The sequence below is a fragment of the Epinephelus fuscoguttatus genome, linkage group LG9, assembly GCF_011397635.1.
Source record: "Epinephelus fuscoguttatus linkage group LG9, E.fuscoguttatus.final_Chr_v1".
Lineage (NCBI taxonomy): Eukaryota > Metazoa > Chordata > Actinopteri > Perciformes > Serranidae > Epinephelus > Epinephelus fuscoguttatus.
The window spans coordinates 26,442,724-26,466,360 of NC_064760.1; the positions used below are offsets into that span (position 1 = coordinate 26,442,724).

Sequence of the window (23,637 nt, forward strand, 5' to 3'; positions counted from 1 at the left end):
AGTCACCTGGGCACCTGGGCACTCACTAGCCTGTTCCAATGTGTGTTCACTGAATGCTGGAAGGAGTCTTGCCTCGCCTCTTTAAGACCCAACTTGGAAGGACCATCCTACCAAGGAAGTCTCCTTGACTTTGAGAAGCAACAAGAGACATCAAACTAGCTTGACAACATGGCCAAACACAAGTAGGACACTGAGGGTATTACGCTGTGTGGACCTTGAACTGAAGACTAATGAGAAATATGGACCCTGTGGCTGGATCAGTTGGGAACCACTGTATTAGTGTTTTTCTGATGCTATGTGCTCTTGTATCTGTCCTGTGTGGCCTAGCTTTCACCGCTCATGTCTGAATTAGTAAGTAGATCACAGAAATGGGGCAGGGAAGCTGAGGTGTACTGTTTCAAAGCAAGGAGGAGGATGCAAGTCTCTTTCCCACAGTGTAATAATAGGAATTGTATGATCTCATGTTATTACTGAAGCATCTGGCCTAGGGTGTAGGTATACACATTAAGCAGTGGCATCTGGGGGTCCCCCAAGAAATTTTGAGCGTCGGATACTTAACATCCTACATTACCAATGTATGCCTTTTCTGCTAAAATATATGGTAAAAATACCATTGTACGTCCTACTTCAATCATACATAGTTGCTGCTTTTTCTTTTCCATTTCATGGGAATTGCAACCGCTGCTTTTGTGATTGCATACCGCCACCACCTATCTAAAATGAGGCATTGTTAAGGGATGTTTCCACAGGGACCCATCATTCCCACGCCTCCCATTCACTGTCTATGTGAGCAGCTGTTTGATGCATGCTGGTAGCGCTGCATGGTATTTTGAGAGATGGGGCGTCTGCTCTTCATCTGCATACATTGAATCTAGGCTACTTTATGCAAATCAGGGGCGTACGGCACGACTCAGAGTCTCTGGATGCTCCTGAAAAACTTTTAAACTAACCATTGTCGGTCTAAAATGAAGACTGATTCAGCATCTGCATGGCTTATTTCTTGCCTCAAATATTTCTAGAAACATTTCGGAGAATTATGTTTGTAATATAACAATATATACGTGGACACATACCCATATGTCTATGGGTGCCATCGAAAATAGTCACTCCAAGTGCCAACGCAAACTCTGGCACACACTGGACCGTTTGTAAATTTAGAGCGCTGTTGGAATGTACTGTTTGTTATTCAGAGCACCACACTATCAGAGTAGCAGAGTGCACTGTTTGGGGAGACAGAGCAGCAGAGCACCAAGCTGAGCAAATGTGTGATGAACTTAACCGTTTTACGTGTTCATGTAATTCATGTAGAAAAAGTACACTGTTTTCCTGAACAACAGCTCTCTCATTTTATTGTGGAGTACTATGACTCGCATTCTAGCAGTTGGGCAAAATGAAATAAAAGTCTTCTTTAAAAGTCCGTTTAGTTGCAGAAACAAATGCACTTGTTCTTAAAAGGGAACATCACCCATTTTTAAAATTCATACACTATTTGTATGGTCTAAAACAGTTAAAAAATATTAGTAAAAATCAACAACTGTGTCCCAAATCCAAAAGCTTGAGTGCTAAAACTCAAATTTGTGATGTCATAGAGTAGAAAGTCGAGAGCTGCTTCATTGACAGTGAATTGGGAAAAATGTTACAGATGACATGAGTATATGGGTACATTTTCTGTTTCAGAATTGAGAACACTACAATAGAATGAAGGTCATCTGTCTATAAAATAGAAAACAAATATTTTGTGGGTCCATAAAATTAGGTACCATTTCTAAAGGGTTACTTCTGGTTCCGAAGGTACTATACCAAAAGTGTTTGGGGGAAACAGGGCTTATGACCAAAATGATCAACTTTCCAGTATTCGTTACAGAAAAATATCTGCTGTGATTGGTTTTTCCTCGTCACATGATATGCGGTGCACACTGCTGTGTTCCAAAAGTTGATCTCGGTTCTCAAAGCGCAGCTGTCGGCCCCTGAAAAATTGGCACTTGGGAACATGTACGTGCCGCGACAGTGTCACTCGGCCTTTTGAGTGTGCCAGTCAGGCATCTACATTGAAAATAATGAATATGAGGGCGCAAAAAATGCAGCATGTCTCTGGTTTCTGGTTTTGAGAGAGAGTAAGGCGTTTTAGCAGGAGGGGGCGCCTTTTTTTAACTGATTTTAATGAGAATGAAGCTTTTTGTTCATGGTTTTTGGGTTGCAACGTGCCTCGCGTCTTTGCCGGAGCGCTCTGAGCTCAACTCAACTCAGCGGAAAAATGCCTTATGCCATCTCCGCCTTTTCCCCCATTGTTCAATTGGTTAATGCGAGAGGCGGGGCTTCTGTGGTGGTCAAGACAACAAGTTTACAGCTAGCAAACAATGGAGCAGAAACTGCTGGTAGCAGTTGCTGGATACCCAGAGCTATATAGCCTGAGGGTCGGCAGCAGGTTGTTGAACTGCTTCCGAGTCATCCTAAAATATGCCATCATCGAGGGGAAGCTCCTGGACCAACTGGTGGTACTCCCCGTTATCCACCCTCTTTTTTAGGGTCTCATGTACCCACACAGATCTCTGTTTCCTTGTGCCCGACAAACTAACTTATAGCCTCTCACCGTCAACCAGAGCTCCAGCAAGGACCCTCTGCCTGAACATTTACGGGACGAGATAAAAATTACTGTCAAATAAATAAGCAGTATATTGATTACACAGGAATATTAGGAGGTGATGGGGTGGTTGCCTGGCCTCGTTTTTTACTAGTGGCATTTGATTAAAAAAAAAAAAAAAAAAAAAGCAGATCAGGGCCTAGCTTGTGCTCGCAAATACTGATTGAACTTGCTTTGGCCATGGAAATAACATTGGAATTCCTAATTTAGGTGTTGTTCCCCTTTAACATTGAGGGGGACGTGGCCCCTGAATCCCCCCCAAATGTACACCTGTGCATCTGACTCCTTTTATTATTGCAACCACTTAATTGAGCTGATTGGATCATGTTTACAGTGCGCAGGATAGGAGGAGCAATGTGATGCACTTTTTTTTTTTTTTAACTTAAAGTGAGACATTTCACAGCGGGGTCCTGGCCCTTTAAGAGCCAGTCTTTCCAGAAGTGGTTGGAGCAGAGCAGAGCAGAGCAGAGCAGCTTGGATCCAGAGACTGCAGCACATCCTCAGCTGCTCTCAGCCCACCTGACAGCACAGCAGAGCGGACAGGCAGCAGCCGCCAGCCTCCCGGTTCACATCACTACTCACCGCGTCCTGGAGGGGAATGGGGGGCACCTAGCCCGCTAGCTGACTAACTAGATTTCTCTAGAAGCGGAGACGGCTCCCGGCCGGCGGTCCAAGAAAGATGGTATCGTGGATGATTTCGAGGATAGTTGTGTGAGTATGGGCTGGGCTGTTGTGTTTAAACGTTAGCCACATCGGCGGCTCCTCCATTCATCAGCTGTCTGATGCTGAGCGCCGCGCCAACTAGCTAGCATCCATTTTCTGTCCGTGTATTGACATACACGTTTCAGTCATGTAGAAAAATACTGTGGCTGAGACGTTAATAAAACACCGAGCTAAGCGAGTGTCGACACCAACCGTTGCTCTGTGTCTTCAGTGAACACAGTGATGCAGTACAATCATGCTAGCCGCTGGTAGCTAACGTATGCTGGCTAGCCAGTAACCACCTGACAGATAATGTGTTGGCAGGGAAATGAGCTGTTAGCTGGCCACAGCATTCAAGTGAAACCTGCTTAATATGCCAGCCTCGCTGCAGACTAGTAAACAGATTGCCTGCCATGGCTTTTTAAAACACCACAGCCTGATTATTGCTGGTCTGGAGGCTGAGCATCACAGCACCATATGGGAGCATGAGTTAGTAAAATGTGGGTCTGTGCATCCATCCATCCTTGATCACACCTATGTTCAGGACCTGGCCAGATAACTGTGTATGTTTTTGTTATTTGACCATGTTGGAGTGACTTTACAGATTTATATTTCTTGCTGTGATGAGTGGAGCAGGCCTGGACTTCCACCTGTACACACACCACATCCCGACAGTGTGGATGACTCAACTAAAGACAGCAGCTGCCATCGTCCTTATCCCTTATGCGGACATTTTTACAATGTTGCAATAGTGTCATCTTGTAAGCAATGTGGTTTTAATCAGGATATTGTGCCGTCTGACCATTCTGATGCTGTCAGTTTCTTGTGGATTTAACCAGGCTGTATGCAAGCTTGGTGTTGCAATCCCCAACTGTAACTCTGATGGTGGCTGCTAAAGGCCCAGCTGTAGAAGTGTCATAGGTGTTTCATGGCTATAAATATTCTGCTTGTCCGTATTACATAAGGAAAGGATAACATTGGCAAACTGTTACTTTTAGTGGCTTCCAGCTGGCTCTTCCACTTCACTGCACCTCAGGTAGTCATGCGTCGATGGGAGACAAACAGTGTGACTGGATATGCATCATAATGGCTGCTGCACATCAAACACGAGATTAATCATTTTCCATCTTTACTCTGTGCTTCAAACATGCAGCTGCCTCTTTGTTTTGCTCTTTGAAAATGTAGTCGGTGTTTTAATGACACGTCCTAACACAGGTGACTAAGCAGCGTTAATCCCTGACGCTGAGTATCTCTGATCTTGGAGCCCAGCGAGAGGATGGGATGCCCTCAGACTCTGTGAAGTGAACCTGAGATGGGACACAAAGAGGCACAGGGCATCTGCTGAGGGTGTCTGCTGGCCTAGAGGCCTGCTTTTGAGTCTCCTCAGCTTACTGTACAAAGCTGGGAGGCGCTGCACACATGACTGAGCAGCTCAGACACACAAGGACAGAAGACCTGCTTTGATGCTGAGAAAAACTGTAGATATGCAGCTGGGAGCCTCAAAGGGATACTCTGTGTTAAAAAACATCCAATCCTCAGCTTAAATGAAGTATTATAAGTCAGAATCTGTGGTTTAGACTGTAAGCCTACAGCCAAACTAGTGCCTTTCTGAACTCTATTCTCCCTGCTGTCCCCTCACTCAGCATTTAACATCCTGTCACATCAGCACAAATCACCACAGTGGCACAGGACGCGACCAAATGCACATCAAAAACACGGCTCTGTGTGCACAGTGTCCCAATCTGCACATGGACTAACACATGGTGACCCACCCCTGGCACGCTTTTGTGTGTTTTTCCATTTTGTCTCGCTGCAGTCTTCCTGACTCCATGATCTCCATTATTCTTTTGCACAGATAATCAGAGCAATATGTTTTGAAAAGCCACTTCCCATCAGCACTCAGATCAAAACCACCCAGAGACTGGCTCTGCTGAAGTAATACAGAAAGATACTTGTGTTTACATAAGCACAGAGCAAACATGGCTAACCTGCTTTTTAAGCTGGAACACATTTGTTAGGTGTCAGAGTCAACACCCAGAGGCCGCGTTCTCAAGCTGAATCCCCCTCCTCTGACTTGGGCTTCTCTGCTCCTCTGCTCCTTTTTGCAGCCTTGCCTTTGGGACACTCTACCCAGCATACTCCTCGTACAAGGCTGTCAAAACGAAGAATGTGAAGGAATATGTGAGTATCACCTCTGGTCACTAAATCACAGCAGACCATTTTTGACCCCTGACCGCTCTGTTTGACTTTAAGGATGTGTTTGCCCTGGGCTGCTGTTTGCTATTTTTACGCTAAATGTTTGAAGTTTAAAATGCACATTGTGAGGAATGTAATACAAAGCCCAACGATGGAATTTAGGCCTGGCCTACATACATATAACTATACACACATTAATCACCTGGATTAACATCTGTTCTGATGTTGGCCACACTGACTATTCTGTCACTCAAAGACTGATAATCAAAATATCAAGTATGTTTGATAACAATCTCACGGACAAGCATGGCAGCTACCAGGGACACACCAACCTTCATGAAACTGGGTCACTGACTGAGGCACTGTAATGACTCTCAAAGACAAATGCCTCCATAGCTCTCTCCTAATTCCTCTTTTGCATGGATTGACGTGTCCATGTGGAATAAAAGATGAACTGGGAGCATGACGGTTGTGTGCGGGTATTCTTTCATCTGTTTGAGCAGATCGTTTTTATCCAACGCTTGCAAAGAATACATGAATGTGCACGCACCTCTTAATTATTACATAACAGCCTGCCACGCTGCAGATTGTGAATACCCGTCTGCATCATCTAGTGCAGTTGTTGCCAATCTAGGGGTTGCAGAATAAATGTGATGGGTCTCAAGAGGATTAAACGGATAGGGAAGAATGAAAAAAAAACCTAATTTCTCCGTGACAAAATTTTGTTTATATTTCTGACTTTAATAAATCAGTGAAACATAAACCTTATTGTAAGAGGACACAAGCTAGTGCGGTTGGGAACCAGTGCTCTGTGAGGCCTTTTGGCTCAGACGAACAACCACAGCATGTTAAGCGCATGAAACATCCCTATCCCTTGATACCAAAATGATTCATAGTTCTAATGTGCACTCCCTGGTAGTCATGACGTCCTGTAGTGCATGCCAGTTTCCTCTGAGTTCACTGATGATATTTTCCACACATTGCATGTTTGAGTATTGGAAACATCACCACTGAGTTTTTAGAAACGTTTGGGATGTGGCAGCGTTGTAAATAAATCAGAGAGAATATCTTTATGTACAGGGTTCCCACAGGTGCTTGAAATCCTTGAAAGTTTGTGATTTTGAGGGAAAAAATTAGGCATTTTTGAAAATAGACATGCGTCGACATAGGTCATTAAAAGTGCTGGAATTTATATACTTTTTTGCAAGAACAGATATTGAAGCTGTTTTGATATATTTTTAAGTGTAACTTTAAAAGCCCAGACGCACCAAACTGACATCAAAGAACTAGTGCCTGTGGATATTCTCATTTATCCAGGTCATAGTTATCTCAAGGCAATTTTCCACACCTGTTTGTAAGAGTAGTTCCAGCCTAGTCAGACAAGCATGAACTGATGAAGCCTCTTGGACAAGAGGCAAAACGTCTTCTAAGACAAAACCAAGTCCAGTTACGTTCGATTCAGTTGCCTTGAGAGAAAGAGCTAGCGGTGATGATGAAAGCTGTTGTCTCACCTCATGTCACCTGTGTCTTGGCCAAAAACTCGCACTTGAACACACCGCAAAGACTGCAGCCAATGGCTGGTTACGTTCTGCACCAGCATGAGAGGAAGTGACACTCCATACCAGCAGGCGGCGGTCATCTGCATTTGTCATTCAACATGCTGAATCAGCTGGAAAAAAGCCAACAAGGGCCAACTAGTGAGGGCTATGGGACACAGTGAGGACGACAGACGCTTACTGACAGCCCGACATTGACAGACTGAATGATTGTCAGCTTGGTGTGTCAGGGCCCTAAAAGTAAATTGTTGTAAATTGGCTTTTTGTAGTTGCTGTCTGTGAGCGTCTGTGAAGCCTGTTAGTTCTTATTAAAGTCTCAGTGTTGTGACAGTAATAAACCCTGATCTGTGTCTCCAACTATGTCATGTTGGGTCCTTGAATTTGAGGGAACTGGGCCTGGAAAGCCCTTGAAAATTACTTGAATTTGATGTTTGAGATGCGTGTGAACCCTGTAAGTAACAAAACCAGGGTTACCAGGATAAAAAGCAGAAGAGTTTTTTTAATTATATATTTTATTTTTAAGTAAACGGGGTCCTCGCTGCTTACCTCATCCCTGCAAGGGATGAGAGAGGGAGGTCCAGGAGGCAGAGGAGGAGGAGATGGCAGCAACCTGGCCCTCCGCCTAGATTTGCACTGGAGAACAGTCTCCTTCTGGCAGGTTACCATGGCAACCCCCTCCCCAATCGCTACTCAAGCAGACGGCCACAGAAGGAGCGCACGAGGGATGGGGGGAAGAGGGAGAGAGAGTGGAGGACGCCATTTTTAGAGCTGATGTTTTCATTCCCCTTTCCTCTTGTTTGGCTCGTTTCTAATGAGTCACATTATTCATCATGATGTGGCTGCATGCCTGTGACCTGCCACTGCCTTAAAAACACACGCTGTTACCATGCAGTGCCTTCCTCTAATTTTTAAATGTTTAATATACCAAGATGTTTGACTGTTGATAATGTATGCCCACTAAATCTATGGTGTTGTTTTCAAAGCTAGCTTCCCTTCACAGTACCTAGTCTAAAGCATTTCATGTAGTTAAGTGGTTGCCCTACATTCCCTTTGTCTCCGGGACATTGACCATGCACACTGATGCAATCTGACAGGACTACAACATATGTTGCACTTCTGCATTGGCATGTCTTTGGCAGCTCCACATGTCTCAGCACGTGCACACTGGGTGCTCTGGTTCTCATGTGCTATTTTTGTGATGTTCTCTACACTCACGTCTGTCTGTGTGTGTGTGTGTGTGTGTGTGTGTGTGTGTGTGTCCAGGTGAAGTGGATGATGTACTGGATAGTGTTTGCGTTGTTCACCACAGCAGAGACAGCCACAGACCTGCTCCTATCATGGTGAGTCAGGAGCTGCTCATGATCTGGACCCCTCAAGCCCGACTAGATTGTAATAAATAAGCTTATATAATATCAATAGACAGTCACGTGTGTATCTTGTGCTAAGTGTTCTTGATATTTTTAGTACAATGACGCTTATTGAAATATCTTTTTTTTTTTGCTTAAAAAAAAAAAGTGCAACTCACACAGTTATTCAGCCTTTTTATGTATCAGACCAGTATCTTACTCCCTCTGACTGTGTTTTTCTCTTTATCACTCAGGTGTCTGCACCATTTTAAAAGTGTTCTGTGTTTTCTTCTCTCTGCCGATGGTCTAACCTTGTGTTTCATTACCCAGGTTTCCATTTTACTTTGAGCTGAAGATTGCATTTGTGATCTGGCTCTTGTCCCCATACACCAAGGGCTCAAGTGTCCTCTACCGCAAGTTTGTCCACCCAACGCTGTCCAACAAAGAGAAGGTAGGAACATGACTGATAGAAATCTTTAAAGGGACATTTCACCCCAAAATCAAAAATGCATATCATTTATCAGTCCAGATTGTTTTGGTACAGGCGATATCGGTGGTAAAGGTGTTGTCTGCCTTCTCTCGCATATAATGAAACTAGATGACACTCAGCTTCAGTCAGAAATCATGACCCACTTACCCAGGATGAATGTTTCCTTCGAAAAAAAGACATTGGGCCTCATTCACAAACAGTGGGTACTCACAAGTCTGTGCTTAAACCGTGCATACGAACATTTTATGCACAAATCTAGAATTCTTACCTGACTTCGCTCGTACTCTGAAGAAATTTAGAACTGCCTCAGAGAAGGTGAGCACACAAATGATGACAGCTCGGCTGCATTAGGAAAAACTAAATACACTTGTGTATCACCTGGTGCGTCATTGAAGGCCACAGCGGCTTTGTCACATGATGTAGGCAGACGAAACGACGCTGCTTCGCCCTGTGGAACATTTGCATGTAAAAAACACCCAGATGGAACTGTTGATAGGAGCACTGCTCTTTGCAATGTCTGCAGTAAGGAATTTTCGTACCGTCGGAGTACTTCAAGCCTGAAATATCACCTCAATGCACAGAATTTAGCAGTGAACCCGAAGGTCTGAGCTCCGGATGCTCTGATGATAGCGCTAGCAGCCAGCCTCGTCAATCCACACTCGACCAGCCGTTCAGACACAAACTGAATGAGCCTACCTGTGATGACTGAGACTCCCTTGCAAAACGGATTGCAGTGGACTGCAGACCAGTTTTGGTGGTGGAGGACAGGGGGACAGTTGTGTCCAAAATCAGCAGCTTCACTACGATACATCTGTCAAAATTAATTTGACCATTTTAAAATACTTTCACAGCAAAAGTTGATGTCTGTGATTCATTTAAATGAATAAATCTCAGAGCATGTAATCAATTTGAATAATTTTTTTAATCACTTGACAGCCCTATTTAAGACATCAATTTACTAATGCGTGCACTTATTTGCTAGCCTTTTAATTATTGTCATAATGAATTGAGTATAGTCCCCTGACTTCAGGAGAGGGTGTGTTTTCAGAGACATGTTTTAAGCAGTGAGTGACGAATGGTTGTTTCTGACTGCCAAAACATTCAAAGACGCTCACTGACGGTGTGTTGAAACAATTTCACCGCTTTTTCCATGTTACACTTCCAAGCATACATATTTCCTTGTAAAGAGAAATGGGGGCGTAGCAGTATGCTGATTGCAAATAGTGTGCACGTGCTTGTCAGTGTAGAATGAAAACCAAAAACCACCTGGTGCGCTGTTGTCATGAATCCAACGGAAATTTTTGAGTATGGACATTTCTATGCACATATTAGACACTTAGGCCCATCGCTGTTAAATTTTTCAAATGTATTTTTTTGGCACTTACATCACCACAAGCTGAGTGCCATCTAGTTCCATTATATTTGAGAGAAAGCAGACATCTCCGGCCCATATCTCCAAAACAGAACAATCTAGATTTACAAATGGCGCTACAGGTAAGAGGAAAAATATGTATGTTTGATTTTGGAGTGAATCGTCCCTTTAAGTTTGTTTCACAAATATACACACATGGAAATATCTGGATTTTTCTTTTCCTCCCTCTACCGATTGCTTCCATCCTTGTCTCCTCCTTCGACTGTCGTCCTGTGCTGTAGGAGATAGATGAGTACATCGCGCAGGCCAAAGACAGGAGTTATGAGACCATGATGAGGTTTGGAAAGAGGGGTCTCAACCTGGCTGCTAATGCTGCTGTCACTGCAGCCACCAAGGTGAGCTGTGTGCTAACGTAGCCAAATTAATTGATGCATATTTTCATTAAGGCTTAACATCTGTAGTATCTTCTTTTAAGATGGTGTTACAAGTGTCCTCTGACTTGTTGCTTCTTCCTTTTATCCAGATCTGTACAGATTGTATTTGAATCTAACTGAGATGCAGTTTACCACCAGTGTTAGAGTGTGCTTTGAATAGAAGAGACTTAAAAACTTTGTCTGAGTTGAAAAATGACCTCTGTCCTCTGGGACACTTGCTATGCTATACACACTACAACAGTAATAAGGAGGTCCTACAGTTTACTCAAAGCTGCCTTGTATCAGTTTTATAGTTTAGACCAGAGGTGTCAAACTCATTTTAGTTCTGGGGTCACATAAAGCCCAATTTGATGGCAAGTGGGTCGGACCTGTGAAACAATCAACCATCGCATGATAATTAGACATATACACCGATCAGCCAAAACATTAAAACTACTGGGGGATGAAGTGAATAACTTTGATTGTCTTGTTACAATGCAAAGCTCTGCTGGGAAACCTTTGGTCCTGGCATTCATGTGGATGCTATTTGACATGCTCCACCCACCCAAACACCGTTGCAGACTAAATAAACTCCCTCATGACAACAGCACTTATCAATGGCCGTGGCCCCCCAGCAGGACAATGCACCATGCCACATCACAAAAACTGCTCAGGCAGGACCAGAGGAACGAGACAAAGACCTGAAGGCGTCGACCTGACCTCCACATACCCCTGATCCCAGTCTGATCCAACATTTGAGGGATGTGGCGGTACCCCAGAGGCACCCCCGATCCACGGTGGGTCCTCCTTGGACAGGACTTGGTTCTGACCTGTTAAGGCATGGACACAGGACGTCTGGAGGGTGTCCCTTGGTGTCTGGCACCAAAGCGTTAGCTTCAGATCCTTTGAGTCCTGTGGGTTGTGAGGTGGGGTACCAGCACGTCCCAAAGATGTTTGATCAGATGGGGATGAGGGGAATTTAGAGGCCAGGTTGATGCCTTGAGCTCTTGGTCACATACCTTGGACCATTCCTGAGCGTTTTTTGTGGTGTGGCATGGTGCATTGTTCTGCTGGGGGGCAACTGCTACTGGGGAGTGCGATTGCCATAAGTGGGGGTACTTGGTCTGCACTGGTGTTTAGGTGGGTGGAGCGTGTCGGGTGGCATCCACATGAATGTCAGAAGTTCAGAACCAAAGGTTTCCCAACAGCATTGCAGTGTAACAAGGTGGTAAGTGTTGTTCACTTCACCTGTAAGTGGTTTTAATGTTTTGGCTGATGTAGGTATGTATGTCAGTGTATAGATGCACTACAGTTGTAGCATTAGCTGATGGGACCATGGAGATAAGAGTGACCACCAAAATTAAAAAATAAATATATTTGAATGGCCTGTTCTTCTCAGACGTGAGCAATACAGAGATGAGGGTTAGATAGCGTCATGCTGTCACATATCTGACGTGTCTGTTTGGTTTTGCTGGGGCGCCCAGGGGCAGGGCGTGTTGTCAGACAAGCTGCGGAGTTTCAGCATGCAGGACCTGACTCTCATCAACGCTGAGGATGAGCTGGCTCTGCACACTTCAGAGTCCCGCATGAGACGGGACCCCATGGACGAGATGAGCTCAGGGGCCAGCACGCTGCCCCGGGCCAAGAGCACGGCTGCACGGCTGAGTAAGGCCACGCGACACGCACAACCCACACCGCTTCATTAGCAGCTTCACATACATTTGCATGAATACATAAACCCTGTGTGTCCAGTTTGCTGATTGGACCACAGTGCCACTCAGAGGACTCCCTTTGTTTAACTTTTACCAGAGCAGGACCGGAGCTAGTCGGGCCAAGTGGAGTCATATGATTTAAAGCACTGCAGGATGGCAGGGGAGAGGAGATGCAAAAGGGTGTGGAGTAGGGGAGGGGGTGAAAGCATGTGATTCCAGTGGGAGGGGAAACTTAGAAGGAGGACTCTTTGTGTCTCACTACACTGCCGGCGGGCTGGCTGTGTGGGCCTGACGAGTTGTGAACTGAATACAAAGAGACACAGAGGCAATGAAACAATGAACGAACAGGGCGAAGTGGCCTATTTTAATTTATACTTAAAAAGAAACCATGTGGAACTTGAAAACCCAGTCTGAAAGAAGGATGGAGCAACACAGTGAAGTGAAAGAGTAGACAGCCAGAGTTCAAATAAATCTTAAGGGTGGTTTGTGCGTGGATGTACCTTTAATAACCCACTGTGAACAACACAGTATATACTGACATGAATCCAAGCTTAGAGGTCCTCTTACTAATGAGTCAGAGCTTTCAGTCAAATCTCACATCTTTATTTAATGAATGAAGAAGACTGATTAGTTTAAAGTAACTATTTAATCTTAATACAAAGCCTCCATGCTATTAAAGGATTACTTTTTCAACCAGCTTTGTATCATAACAGTGAGGGTAGTATGTTTAAATGAACTGTGGGAAGCTATGAAAAGATCATCTTTCCAGCAGTGAAACACACGGCTCAAAAAAATTAGGGGAACGGTGCTGGGAGACACAGCAAACCTTCTTGTTTATGGGTGTGTCATCCTGGAGGAGCTGGACTACCTGTGCAACCTGACTGGGCTGCACGTACCGCCTCATGCTACCAGTAGTGACAAGGACACTAGCAGAACACAAAACTAGAGAAGAATCAGTCAGGAAGGATAAGGAGAGAGCAACTGTTTGTGGCCACCACATGTGAAACCGTTCCCTTTTTGGAGGTTGTCTTGCTTTTGCCTCTCCATTGCACCTGTTGTCACTTTCATTTGCACTGAAGCAGGTGAAACTGATTACAATCACTTGTGCTTCCTAAATGGACAGACTGATATCCCTGAAGTTTAACTGACTTGGTGTTACACTGTGACCATTAGGTGTTCCCTTCATTTCTTTGAGCAGTGTACTTTATTTTAAAGGGAAAAAATTTTTTTCCATCTCTAAAAAGAACAAATTGGTTGATGCTACACTCCTTTACATGACGTGAGCAGACTCAAACACGTCAAAATTTGTTGTGTTTCCCGACATTGGCATTGTATTTTCTAATTTTTTGTTTTCAGGATGTTTATGGGCGTGTACCCCCACATAGCTCAGGTGAGGCCAGGGCTTTATAAGAAGGTAGCAACCAGCTGCCAGGCCGCATGCAGCGTTACATGATTGTCAACCTAATGTCTGGATTTTGAATCAGACAAAACTGTTTAAGACCTCAGCTTAGTCTCTGAATTAACAGGACTATCATGATTAACATTTTACTAATGTTTTTTGGCAATTCATGGACCAAAACATTAATTTAAAAAAACCCAATAACAACAAATTAATCGATAAGAGACAGTTGCAGTCTTGCGTGCGCTGCTCTTAAAGCCACCATGGGGATTTTTCTTGTAAACAACAAACAAAACTCAACATACTGTGCGTTCCAGTACCCATACTACCATACTATGCCAGAATGCAGGTGCCAGAAAAATATTTGGTGTGTCCCAACGCCAAAAATACCAGGATGTTCTACAATATCCGGTCTGATTTTGCAGTATGCTAGCCGGCATGCTTTTCTGGCTGTTCTGACCCACAATCCTCTGCACAGTGGATGATGCATCACATCGACTGAGCCGCAAACATATGACAGTCTCAGTGATATATGACAGCGCATTTAGGTGACTGATGACCAGTCGATTAGTAATAAAGGGAATTTTGATTAAGTGAATAAGATATATAAACAACAAAAGGGTATAAGTATTAAATAACAATGACAGATAAATATATAACCTCTGTGATGTTAAAATCTACTCTGCAAAGTAAGCAAAGTAAAAAGTACGCGATTCGGAACACACCCATATTATCTTGAAGGCTGAATCCAAACGTCCGAACTTCACCACACTTGCAGACTCGCAGGCTTTGCGGGCTCGTTCTTATGAATGTGTAAAATAGTTATTGATAGTGAGGCCTATTAAAATGTTTCTAGAATTGTGTAGGGCAGAAATAATATTCAACCACATCATGATACAGAGAGATGTATAAGTACAGGCTGTAGAGGGACTGAAAATGCATTTTATTATTGCAGTCTATCAGGCTGCGCAGTGTAGGCTAAAAAATTGGCCGAAAAACAAATGAAGGTCTTCTGATGTCAGTAATACCCAATTTATTGAGTTATAGTCCTGTCCTTATTTACAAACATTTCTGTTCTCATATCGAGATGTATTAATACATTTTTGTTCAGACACAAAAATGCTATACATGGGATTTATATCTTGTTATCTGCAGGGACAGATGAGTAGGCACTGTTCATCAACTTATATGGTGTTTCTACGAATATGACAGCAGCAATAGTTGAACATTTCCATGGCAATGAGTAAAACAGCTTGCAGTCTTTACCCATTGCAGACTTTACGTGATGTCGGCAAATACGTCACACTACATTCAACTGAAATCCGCGAGGGCTCAGTGTGCAAAACCCGAGGATGGACATCTAGATTTTTTTTTTAACCAGGAAGTACACAAGTCTTCTTCTTCTCTGTCTCTGTGCAGTGTTGTATTTTTTGTGACATTACTGCCACCTGTAGGTCAGTGGAGTAATGTGAAACCATGATGTATCTCATCACCTGCTGCGTTCTTGTCCATGTGCATGAGCGGTCAAAAACTCCCCAGGGTACCTTCAACCTGCTCCACCATCAGATGTTTCAGGTCATACTGCTGGCCACTTGTTCTCAATCTTTTTGATTTGTGTCCTCTAAAACACAGCAACGTCTAGCTGTGTCTCCCTATCAAGCTCCAAATTAGTATGTATCAAGCTGATAATTTACCCTAATAGGGCTGTTTAATTTAGTTATTCTAATAAACCCAAAGCGATAAAACTCTCAGTATTTCACAAGAAAGTATGATATATTTTTTCAGATGCCTGTTTTGTTTTCCACATGCTGCAGCGCCAGAGTCTCTTTGAGATCCAGATTGCTTGCAGCAGCAGACAGTGTGCAAAGTGCTCTCTGCTACGCATGTAGCTTTTGGTATGATAGCATTGAAATGATCTGACTCTTTATTTATCCAGCACAGACTCGCATTTTATTAAGCCAACATTTAACTTAAAAATTGATGGAAACAAAACCTGCATTTTGAAATGTGACCACTGGGTGGTGTGAGTGGGTGGCAGTGGTGTACACAACACCTGTGAACAGTTGCTTCAGTCTTGTAAATGAATGGGAAGGAGTTTCATCTACTTTGCGTTTTAATTTTGTTCATAGAATTAATAAGTCATTTTGGTTCAGAGGCATTTCTTTTTTTTGTCTAATCCTGCAGCTCGCTCTTTGGCGGCCACGTCTCTCGCTGACGACACGTCATCTCAGCACAGCTCGGACCTGTCAGACACAAGGACTGAACACTCTGATGAAGATGTAGGAGACAAAGCCCCCAAGCGCAGCACCAGCGTCAAGACAACCAAGAAACCTGCTGCTGCTAAGACAGAGGTAGGGCCAGTGAACACGCACGCACACACACACACACACACACACACACACACAAAGAGCGTGACAAGCCTCGAGAATGAAGGCTGTTTCATTTGATGGCATGCAGTGCTGTATATTGTGACTTAAATTCATAAGGAGCCTTAAGAATGTTAAATGTTTATTGCATTTAGGAAGGGACAGTGCACATTAATGAACATGATCACTTAAGTTGCATAAATGTGCCAGATTTAATTTAAAATGACAAAATACAAAAGCACAGATAAAAGCGGATTGATGGCATGTCCATAGCAGGGCACATTAGCACAGAGCAAGCATATAAGCAAAAACAAGACCTAAGCACTATTAATAGAGCAATGACATAACCGTATAACCAAAAATATTAAGAACGTACTATACTAAAGTACAACATAAAACACAACATAGACCAAAGCACATAGCCACAAACAAATACTCATAAGCACAAAGCAAGGACAACAGCGCCCAAGCTGACTTAAGAGAGAATCGCCATCTGACCAGCCGTGGCTTCCCCCCCACGTCACTGTTTACGTCACACGCTGAGCTACATGTTTTGTTACTTGCTCACGCCCCCCATTGCCCCGCAAAAGGCGCATTCTGTATAAACAAAAGTAGGTAGGTGGCATTTTGCCGCACTCGTCGATTTTGTTTTTATACTGCCAATGCTGAAAAAAGACTGATTGGGCTTTCCTGCAGATTTGCACAACTCCTGTTTAAAAAGGGCTACTAATTGATGAACACTGAAGGAATTCTAACTGGGACAAGTTTCAGCCGGTTGCAGTCTGCAGTCCTCACCACTAGGTGGCACTAAATCCCCCTAAATCTTACACACTGTTCCTGGAAGGTTTCAGAACCCTGATGATGGTACCTCCACCTGAGGACATCAGTTATTTTCACACCTGAGAAAACTCCTCCAAAGCCGTAGAAGAGATGATACAACTCCTCATGACAAGTGAACAGGCCTTTAATATGTGTTCACATAAAACTGCCCCCCTCCCCCCATTTTCAATAACTCTAATTAATAACTAATTGTTGTCTTTTTCTTTTTCCTTCTGCTGTTTAATCCCCCGTGTTAATTGTTCTGTCCCTCTCCTCCCTCATCAAGACTCAGACCAAGACAGTGAAGAAGCCCGCCAAGAAAAAGACCACGGCTAACAACGCAGAGACGCCACCATGAGGCCTGCTGTCCACACCCACTGGTCTACACTCGCTCCACCCGCAGCCTGCAGGCCCTTCTTCCTCCGTTTGGTCTCCACACAAACACATATACACTGTACATAAATATCAAGTACTGAAATTGTGTCACTCTTGCTGGTTTTTAGAGCAAAGTGCAGGCTTTGGTTTTTAGCTGTGTGTGAGCACCCTTAGGTTGGGAACAGTTCTTTTACGTTTACTCGGTTGTTGCATATTTTGTCTCACGCTTCACTTACTGTGAGCTCATCCCTGATTTAACAATCAGGGGATGTTTCTTTCGAGATTTTTTTTTTTTTTAGTCTGATAATGGTTAGTGACACATCCATGAATGCTCCTTTTTCCTTTAACCCTTAGACATATAGGTCTGTATAGTAGGTGAGGACGTAAGCTGGCCAGTTTTCTAGTCTCACTGATTCACCTCCTGTTGCTGACATTCTCAGTTGAGGCTGTTTTTGGTTGAAGTATGTCCAGTAAAATATCACATTCCTCACTCCTAGTTCTCTAGATTTGGGTCCCTTATGTTTCCTCTGGGCAAAAAAATCTCACCCTCTCGGACTCATCTGGGCCTGACCACGATGGTAGAAATCTTTGTGTGTTGTCTCCGGAGCACGGAGAGCTGGCTTTAAGTTGTGACTGAGGTTTTTTCCTTTTTACCGAGGAGTGAGAGGGTTGTTGAAACTTTAAGCACTGACCGATAGATGTAGACATTTTCATTACAGTTTCAGACCGGATAGTTCCCACTTTTGACTGCAACTCATACTACCACCACCATGTCCTAGCTCATGCACCTCCCTAGTTTTACAGGATGATCTGTGATCAAACCCGTCTTGGTTCTTTACTTTGATTTAAATCTCTTTGACTGCATCTGAGGCCTCACAGCCTGTGGAAGAGTTTAACTTCCCCTCTTTAAGTCTGTATACCTCTGAGTGAGTCTAGCTCTGCAAAGTTCAGGTCTCACTTACAGCAACTTTCCTCCTCACTGCTTTAATGTGACTTTCACTTCATGTACAGTACTGGTGATGGAGTGGTTTGTTTGATGCTGGCTAAGTTATCTGTCATCTAGACTTCACCCTCTTATTTAATGCGGTTTAGTCCCGTTCTTTTGGTCATGTAATATTAGTAATAAGTATGATCAGTTGTGCATAGCTTGGCTTCTTGAGGTAATGCTGTAACTCCCAATAAATACAGTAGTCATAGAGTCAAAGAGTTGCAGATGTTTGTGAGGTAACATATCTGCTTTCACCACAGTAGTGATGTCTGTGTATTGTTTGTGTTGAACATTAGAAAGTCATGGAGTAGCTCTGCACTTTTTCACTCCTTTAACCCAGCTGTGTGGTGGCACTCTGCCTCTTTGTAGTGTTCATACATTTCAGAAGCCAGGATAAAGCAAAGCAATATGGAAATAATTAAACCAAAACCAACATCAGGAGACTGTGAGGAGTTATTTACTCATCCCCGCACTGTTGTTCCAGACGTGGAGGAAGTGTCAGACCAGGCTCAGAGTGTTTCTAAACACACTGGACTTTTGTTCTGGGATGGGCTCTTCTGTTTGCCAGCCACCGCATCGGCCGTGGTTCCTTCGGAGCGCTCTAATGAGAGATTTAAAAGCATGAGACTACTTCCGCACTCATTACTGCTGTCTGCAGTGTGACACTAGTTTGAACCAGTAGGGGGAGACAAACCCCTCCTCAAGTGATGGCAGAGTGACTAAACAATATGTAAACGCAATGTAAATAGTAACCTTGACTGTATATACAGTATGAGCTTGCTTGCCTTATTCATCCTCTGGGCTTAAATCCATTTGATTTTTTTTAAATCATTTGTGTGCTTTTTAAAACTCTTAGTCTTGACAAAACTCATGTTCTGAAACTGGAAGAAGCTTGGACTTCACTGGTGTGGACTTGTGGTGTGAGAAGAAGTGATTTTTGCATTTTTAACATTTTTACTTTTTTCCCATTGTCTTTTCTTATTAATTTTAACTCCTCTCCATCACAAAGTACAGAATCTCCAGACTGAGTCTAAACTGATATTTGTACATTCACACCCTGCTATGTACTTAACTCAGACTGGTTATATAGTATTTTAGGGCCAAAAGTTTGAATCAGCCAGTTGTTTTTTTTTATTTTCTTTCTTCTTAATTTAATGTTTGCACTGAATAAAAAGAGGGCACATAATGAAAGATGTTTTTACATATCAAGATACAACCCTGCATATTTATCTTGAGTTCATGCCATTTTTGGATATTTATTGTCTGTTATTCTCTCTGTTTTGAATCAGTATTGTATACAGGGATGTTCATTTGTATATTGTTTGTGCCAATTTTCAAAGCTACATGTCAAAAAGGATTACATTGTGTGTGCTGGGACAATGGTATCTAACAAGGTCATGTATCAGTAATAAAACTACTAATAAAGGAAATCAAATCAGAGTGTTACTGCTTGTTGAACAGTTGAAACATCCCTTTGTGGCATTCAAGAGAAAAGAGGAACACGCCCATAGTATCTTGGTTATTCAGTGATTCAAAGGAAAAGAAAGGAATATGACATAATGTGGTATGTCATAAAAAAGTGTCACATTAAAGTATGTCAAGGATATGTCATAGTATAGTGTGTCATAAAAAAATGTTACAGTATTATGTTATAAAATGTCATAGTTTAGTATGTCAATTGTCATACCACACTGTCATGAAAATAGCAGTATAGTATGTCATAAAAAATGTAGCATAGTGTGAAAAAAAACATTGTCATGAAAAAATGCTATAGTATAGTATGGCAAAAAATGTCACCGTATAATAACTCAAAAATACAAAGTATTATAGGTCATAATTGTATTTACAAAAAAGGTCTGCAAACTATGTAAATAAAAAAAAGTGTCGTACTATGGTATGTCATAAACTATAGTATAATATATCAGAAAAAATGTCATGGTATCATACGTAAAAAAAATTCCCAGTGTAGTATGTCAAAAAATATAGTATTCTAAATCATAAAAATAATTATATGGTATGTCAAAAACAGTCATAAAAATGCCATAGTATGGTATGTCAAAAATAAAGTATAGTAGATTACAAAAAATGCCATATTATAGTATGGTGTAAAAAAAAAGTCGTATTACAGTATGTCAAAAAATGTCATGAAAAAAGGTTATAGAAAAGTATGTTGTCCAAAATTATGAAAAAAAACTTATGACAATTTTTCATAATTTTGGATGACATGCTACACTATGACTTTTTGTCATAATTTTGGATGACATGCTATAGTATGACTTTTTTCATAATTTTGGATGACATGCTATAGTATGACTTTTTTCATAATTTTGGATGACATACTATAGTATGACTTTTTGTCATAATTTCAGAAGACATTCTATACTATGACTTTTTTTCATAATTTTGGATGACATGCTATACTATGACTTTTTGTCATAATTTTGGATGACATACTATAGTATGACTTTTTTTCATAATTTTGGATGACATGCTATACTATGACTTTTTTCATGATTTTGGATGACATGCTATACTATGACTTTTTTTCATAATTTTGGATGACATCCATTACTATGACTTTTTGTCATGATTTTGGATGACATACTATAGTATGACTTTTTTCATAATTTTGGACGACATGCTATAGTATGACTTTTTTTCATAATTTTGGACGACATCCATTACTATGACCTTTTGTCATAATTTTGGATGACATACTATAGTATGACTTTTTTCATAATTTTGGACAACATACTATACTATGACTTTTTTCCATAATTTTGGTCATCATACTTTACTCTGCCTTTTTTCATTATTTTGGACAACATACTTTACTGTGACTTTTTGTCCTAATTTTGGACGACATAGTATACTTTGACTTTTTTTTCTTAATTTAGGACGATATTCTATACTATGATGTTCTTTTATAATTTTGAATGACATGCCATACTATGACATTTTTCATATTCTTGGACGATATACTATTCTATGACGTTCCTTCATGGTTTTTGATGACATACTATAGTTTGACTTTTTTTCATTATTTTGGACGACATGTCATAGTATAGCATGTCATCCAAAATTATGAAAAAAAGTCATTGTATAGCATGTCGTCCAAAATTACGAAAAAACATCATCATATAGCATGTTGTCCAGAATGATGAAAAAACATCATCATATGGCATGTTGTCCAGAATTATGAAAAAACATCATAGTATCGTATGTTGTCCAAAATTATGAAAAAAACGTGATAGTATAGCATGTCTTCCAAACTTATGAAAAAAAGTCATAGTATAGTATGTCAACCAAAAGTATGAAACAAGATCATAGTATAGCATGTCATCCAAACTTATGAAAAAAAGTCATAGTATAGTATGTCAACCAAAAGTATGAAACAAGATCATGGTATAGCATGTCATCCAAAATTATGAAACAAGATCATAGTATAGCATGTCATCCAAACTTATGAAAAAAAGTCATAGTATAGCATGTCATCCAAACTTATGAAAAAAAGTCATAGTATAGCATGTCAACCAAAAGTATGAAACAAGATCATACTATAGCATGTCACCCAAAATTATGAAAAAACATCATAGTATAGCATAGCATGTCGTTAAAATTCTTGAAAAAAAGTCATAGTATATTATGTCATCCAATATTATGACAAAACGTCATAGTATAGTATGTCATCCAAATTTATGAAGAAACATCATAGTACAGTATGTCATCCAAAATTATGAAAAAACATCATCATATAGTATGTTGTCCAAAATTATGAAAAAACGTCATAGTATTGCATGTCGTCCAAAATTATGAAGAAACATCATAGTATAGTTTGTCATCCAAAATTATGAAAAACCGTCATGGTATAGTAAGTCATCAAAATTCATGAAAAAACGTCATGGTATAATAAGTCGTCAAAATTCATGAAAAAACGTCATAGTATAGTATGTCCTCGAAATTCATGAAAAGACATCATAGCATAATATATCACCAAAAATCACTACAAACGTCATAGTATAGTATGTTGTCAAAAATCACAAAAAACTTCATAGTATAGTATGGCGTCAGAAGTCATATATGTTATCATAGAAAATGCCATATTATAGTATGTCAAAAATATAGTATAGTAGATCCTAAAAGATGCTGTAGTATGGTATTCAAAAAAATTGGTAGATTTGATCATAAGAAATGTCAATGTATGTAATTTTGTTCAACATGTCATTGTATAGTATGTCAAAACATGTCATAGTATAACATAATGTTATTATATAGTATAACATACTACAGTATAACATCTTTTATGATATTCTATAAAGTGAAGTATGTCCAATATAGCATAGCATCATCTGTAAATAATAATAACGTTGCATAATTTGTCCACAAAAGTTTGATAGTATAGTATTTCATAAAAAATGCAATAGTGTAGTCTTTCAAAAAAAATCATAGTATAGTATAAAAAATGCGAGTGTTGGTTGTCAAAAAATATTTATAGTACAGTTTGCCAAAAAGTAAAGTATAATACATCATACATAGTATAGTATTTTAAAAAAGTCATATTGTTATATGCCATAAAAATGTTAATTAACATGCCATAGTAAAGTATGTAAAAAAAAAAACAATCATAGTATGTCATACTAAATGTCATAGTATAATATGACATAAAATATGCCAGTGTAGTATTTCATAAAAAATGTAATAGTATAATAGGTTATAAAAAATACATTGTACAGTTTGCCAAAAAATAGTATATAATATAGTACATTATAAATAAAAGTCCTAATCAGATCACTTATATCTAATATAGTCTTTGTAGCCTTCCTGACACATTATTGGTGTGTTTTCTTGCCAGGTTTGCTTGTGGCTCCAGTAGACCAGACACTAAAACTGTTGCTGCAGATTGTGATCCTGCAACGAGGCTTGGGGCTGCAGCACATCCTGTGTGAACAGAACAATTGAAAGGAGGCATGCAAGAAACAAAGGGATGACGCTGTTAATTGGTCACAGTTTCAAAAGTGTTCATGAATGTGACAGGCAGCTGAACTCAGATTCTTACAGCAAGTTTAATTGTCGCTCTATCAATTTATCAAATGACATGAGTACCCTTTCTTCTTATTGCATATCGCTTCAGTACGGCCACCTTCCAGTGAATACAACTAAACAGCTGCACATCTTTATAATCATAAAGACTTAAACCATCTGCAGCTCCTTTCATCATCACAAGATGGCAGTGACTAATGCTCAAGCATGTCCACCACTCCC

The 23,637-nt window shown here is 41.0% G+C and overlaps 1 protein-coding gene across 1 annotated transcript; it reads left to right on the forward strand.

Annotated features, from left to right (window-relative positions):
• Window positions 1-3,038: 3,038 nt before the first annotated feature.
• On the forward strand, window positions 3,039-19,665 carry reep2 (receptor accessory protein 2). Its single transcript, XM_049585401.1, has 8 exons — window positions 3,039-3,352; window positions 5,452-5,524; window positions 8,359-8,435; window positions 8,772-8,892; window positions 10,585-10,698; window positions 12,201-12,381; window positions 16,012-16,178; window positions 17,299-19,665. Exons 1-8 carry the CDS (start codon window positions 3,321-3,323, stop codon window positions 17,368-17,370), a joined length of 837 nt encoding a protein of 278 aa, XP_049441358.1. The 5' UTR covers window positions 3,039-3,320; the 3' UTR covers window positions 17,371-19,665.
• The last annotated feature ends 3,972 nt before the right edge of the window (window positions 19,666-23,637 follow it).

Bases quoted from the DNA above. Each gene is read 5' to 3' on its own strand.
- reep2 (XM_049585401.1), top strand. From the start codon at position 3,321: ATGGTATCGTGGATGATTTCGAGGATAGTTGT. The intron at 5,525-8,358 runs GTGAGTATCACC...GTGTGTGTCCAG, and splicing joins CGAAGAATGTGAAGGAATAT to GTGAAGTGGATGATGTACTG. The intron at 8,436-8,771 runs GTGAGTCAGGAG...TTCATTACCCAG, and splicing joins ACAGACCTGCTCCTATCATG to GTTTCCATTTTACTTTGAGC.